Here is a 4784-nt window from a genome sequence, read left to right as displayed (position 1 = left end):
AAAAAAAAAAAAAAAAAGAACAGCCAACAGAAAGATAACTCAAAAGGTAAAAATCAGAGGGAATTAAAGTAGTACAATAAAAAATATTTACGTAATACAAAAGAAGGGAATCCAAGGAACAACAGAATCTTTATCTCAGGAATTCTATGTGATCTAAAAAATTCCTTTTCAATATTTAAACTGTACCAAAGAATGAGATTAACAACTGTGACTAGAGAATCAAATAGAAATTACTAAGGGGTTATTTTAAATGTATTATCCAGGTTGGCGAAATAGAAGAAAATCAGGATACAGATATAAAGTAACAAATAAAGAGAATAATGTTTCCAAAATTTCAAATACCAATCATCCTTTATATTCTTTCTAACACGGTAGCCTCTGAAAGAATGAGCACAGAGCTACCAGGAATTGCCTTAGTAAATCCACACAGACACTAATAAAACCAGCCTCTCCTAGTCTCAGCAAATGGAGAATTCACCACTCAGTGTGAACCACATGTGGTTTTAACTTTGCAGAGATGATTTCTGCATCATTCAGAGTAGGAAGGGTTTTGGCTAGTTATCTCACACAGATCTGTGGATCTCACTTGTAGATCTAGAAGACTGTATGATTTGTATGAAAAAAATAACATAGCTTTGAACAAAATAGTCTCATTACCTGAATTTCTTCAACCACGGATTTGAACTGGGGAATCCGCTCTGTCATGTTTTTAACCAATTCCATTGCGTTATCGAATCCCTTCACATATTCTCCATACATCTTAAGGAATGGTGCCAATTTTTGGAGGATGTCTCCAATCCTGGGGGTAGTTTCCCTATGGTGAATATAGAAATACGTGGTTAACACTGCTTAGAGACAGAGCAAATTATTAATAATGGACTCCAGGTGAAGGCTAATCATTTTCTACACACACCTTGTGCTCTAGCCAATCCACCTTGCTGTGACATGGGCTGAGAGTGAAAAAAGCATAGTTTTCAAGGGAGTTCAGGAATGGCGTAGTAAAAAGAGAAGCTATGAAATTCTTGAACGTCCTGAGAGCTTCAGTAGTCAAGAGGTAGTTTGGAGAACAAATATGAAATCTTTTTCATTGAAGCTGATGTAGGGCTGGGTGCAGTGGCTCATGTAAATCCCTGCACTCTAAGAGGCCAAAGTGGAAGGATTCCTTGAGCTCAGGAGTTCAAGACCAGCCTGAGCACAAGCGAGACTCTGTCTATACTAAAATAGAAAAATTAGCCAGGCCTTGTGGCAAGCACCTATACTCCCAGCTACTCAAGAGGCTGAGGCAGGAGGATCACTTGAACCCAGAAGTCTGAGGTTGCTGTGAGCTAGGTGAGGCCCGGGCACTGTAGCTTGGGGAACAGAGTGAGAGTCTGTCTCAAAAACAAAAACAAGCAAACAAACAAAAAACCTGAAAATGTACCGCAACATCTATCATTGATGTTTCATATAAAAATTTAGCACAAATATCTAGCTACATCTGTGTGTGGCATTTGTATTTCAAGTTTGTACTTTTTTTTTTGAGACAGTCTCAAGCTGTCGCCCTGGGTTTAGGCAATTCTCTTGCCTTAGCCTCCCAAGTAGCTGGGACTACAGGCGCCTGCCACAATGCCTGGCTATTTTCTGGTTGTAGTTGTCACTGTTGTTTGGCAGGCCCGGGCTGGATTTGAACCCGCCAGCTCTGGTCTATGTGACTGGCGCCTTAGCCCCCTGAGTTCCAGGCCCCCGGCCAGTGTATTCCAAGTTAATATCTGAAAGACACAGCCTCTGTGTGACTGTCTTCGACACATCGTTTGCTAGCGACTCCTCTTACCATTCTTGCATTCGTTTCTCCAGCTCTGGCAATAGGAATTTACTATGGAAGGCATTTATTGATGAAATATTTGAAAAGATTTTATTCACCATCTCTGCTGGAAATGAGCCGCGGTTTGCTTCTTCCAATAGTTTGCAATAAAACACCTGCATAAAAGAATAAAGCAAACATTAGCTCAGATTGATTGGCTAACCACCTAGCACTGTGCTAGGCACAGAGCAGGCTCGTAGGGACTGTTGGCTAAACAGATGGAAAATTTCATTGTTCAAGAAATCGATCAATTACTATTTAAAATGTAGGAGTGAATAAAGGTTGCAACGGAGAATAAGAATTAGTAAGCTTTGATTCTAGCCTAGGATATGCCCCTAGCTGGAGGAGGGTGAAGCAAAATAATTTCTCTTTTTTGTACCCGAAAATTTTCAGTTGAGGTCAATAGGATTTACCCTTCCTATCCACAATAAAGTTAAGAGATGGGAAAACACTTTACATACACACAATAAATGTGATGTTTTCCACTTTTTTAGGTTTTGAGTAGTATCTATGGTACTTATTACATACTATCTTTTAGGGTAGCTTATTTACATCAATCTTATTTTTCTTCTGAACATTATATGCTCCTTGGGCAAGGAGGATCATGATTTCGTTCCTGCAACAGAACAGGTGCTTACTACCTGGCCAAGGAATGAATAAAAGAGTATTCTAATTCTCAGATGTTTACTTGCTTAGTAAACAGTAATGTGTAACTCAAAACACTGACATAAGAGGGGAAAAAACCCTTCTGTATATACCTTGAAGACAATTTTTAAAACCCCCCCCAAAACAAAAACGACCTGCAGTCCTAGCCATGCTCCGCTATGCTACTATACCTCTTAAGTGCCATTCTGTTAAGTGTAGGCAGAAGGAGGTCTGTTCCTTCACAATGTCCAGATGGCTAAAATTCACCTCCATTGCATTTTCTTGCAAGGCAAAAAGAACACAAAATTATGTCCTTAGAGACCCCCATAGAGAGGATACTGTAGTAATTAAGACTCTAAAATTCTGAAAGGTCAGCAACAGGAGCTGACAAGTTATTTGGCTTAAAAAACCCCACACAACTTGATAAAGAGGAAAAGACGCATCTCCACTATGGGTCTACCTAAAAGGTTCAAGTCTGTAATTCCCATGAGAAAGAAAAATTGTTTCCAACTTGCAAACTCTGCATGAGCTGATTTTGACTTACAGTGAAATTCCTTGAAAAGTGAATATTTGAGCCACAAAGTCATTATTTTGAACAACACAGCCTTAAACTGGTTCCTCAGGGCTCACCCTGACAGGACTATGGCTCACTCTCGGAACCCATGATAAGCAGGTGTGCCCAGAACCTACTGATTCCGTGCCAGCCTTTCAGTGGCCAAAGTGAGATATTTCTTACAATTAATGCCCAACCATGGCAGCTTTCTCTTCAAACAAGGCATCTATATTAATCTGTATTAATCTACAATCGTCTTGTTCCTTATTGCTAAAACACGATTAAGATGACTTTGTTTTCAACAAAGTTCCTGTTCTGTTGCAGGAAGTATTCTTATGATCCCTTGTTAAATATTCCAAATATATATATCCAAAATGCTACTCGAGTCTCCATCAGGATGTGATAAAGCATACTGACATATTAAACAAATACTGATGGGTGTTCAGTAAAACACTGCTGGCGACATTATGCCAGGCACTGTGTCACATGCACCATACAAGGTTAAACACGTGAACTCTCACAATCCCTCTGGCCCTGTGACTATACCAGCTGAGCTCACTCACATGGTACTCAACAGCAAATGACACAAGTAGCATGTTGGCATTACAAACACCAATATCATATTTAGATTAAAATGGTAATGTGTCCCCTAGGATCACAATAGAAGGTCAAGAAACAGGCTAGTCCTTACAGTTGAAGGGCACAAATAAAGGCGTTTTATGACTCATATGGAGAGAAACTGCTATTCTTTGTGAATTACAAAATGCTTATATTGGGGGAGTTTACTGAGAAAGCCAAAAGTGCCAAAGATTGCCTTGAGCAAGTAGCTTCCACTAGCCAGAAATGGGTCCCTCTTACGGTTTCCAAAACACTTTAATCACCAGGTTAAAACAATGTACAATGTCAAAACATAAAATCATTCTGGAAAAAAGAAAATATTACCTGATCTAAGAGGTCAAGTCGGTTGACATAAGCCCTTTCTGTATGGAGAAGTTCATTGGCTATTTTGTGAAGTTTTTGCTCATTAGTCTCCTAAAAAATGGAAGAGATACACACAGATTAGGAAGGAAACCTCGGCTAATACTTCTCAAGCAGTGAACACGTCTTCACACAGTCTGATCAAAAGAGATTTCTCAGGTTTCTCAAGTAGCCAACTTCTTTTACCCTTCAAGGAACATCTAATCAGAAATTTACAAAATTAGAAACAAGCAATCTGCTATAAATAAATTTAAACTACAGCTTCTTCTCTGGCGTCTGCAGTAGTCAACACTATCATCTACGTTTTCTGTGAAATATCTTTGATCCTTTTCAGTCCCTAGCACTATACTTTCCTCATTCCCCCCTACCTTTCTCAGACTAGTCTTTGGAAATGATTTCATCACCCTGTCTGACATCAATAGTTTCTTCCATTATCAGCTCTGGGGATGTAAATTTATGTCTCATTAAAAATATTTTACTATGAAAGCCGGGCCCAGTGGCTTACGCATGTAATCCTAGCACTCTAGGAGGCCAAGGCTGAAGGAACTCGTGAACTCCAGACCAGCCTAAGCAAGAAGAGTAAGACCCCATCTCTACTAAAAATAGAAAAATTAGGCAGGTGTTATGGTGGGCGCCTATTGTCCCGGCTACTCAGGAGGCTGAGGCAAGAGGATCACTTGAGCCTCGAAGTTTGAGGTTGCTGTGAGCTATGATGCCATGGCACTCTACCCAAAATGACAAGATTTCTTTCTTTTTTTTTTTTTTTTT

At 39.5% G+C, this 4784-nt stretch overlaps 1 protein-coding gene across 7 annotated transcripts in view; it reads right to left on the bottom strand.

The window, feature by feature from the left end:
• The window catches only part of FGD4 (FYVE, RhoGEF and PH domain containing 4), a 132106-nt gene that overhangs the window by 28889 nt on the left and 98433 nt on the right, over window positions 1–4784 (bottom strand). For all 7 annotated transcript variants that reach the window (XM_023514733.1, XM_012806784.2, XM_023514736.1 and 4 more), the window contains 3 exons: window positions 3981–4070; window positions 1811–1956; window positions 658–814 (listed from right to left, as the gene is read on the bottom strand). In XM_023514733.1, coding sequence (XP_023370501.1) covers window positions 658–814; window positions 1811–1956; window positions 3981–4070 — 393 coding nt within the window. The remainder of the gene's footprint in view (window positions 1–657; window positions 815–1810; window positions 1957–3980; window positions 4071–4784) is intronic.

This window comes from Otolemur garnettii, unplaced genomic scaffold, assembly GCF_000181295.1.
Source record: "Otolemur garnettii isolate 467f Iridium unplaced genomic scaffold, OtoGar3 scaffold00057, whole genome shotgun sequence".
Classification (NCBI taxonomy): domain Eukaryota; kingdom Metazoa; phylum Chordata; class Mammalia; order Primates; family Galagidae; genus Otolemur; species Otolemur garnettii.
Note: the sequence above shows the minus strand (reverse complement) of the source record. Positions and strands in the feature narration are given on the sequence as shown.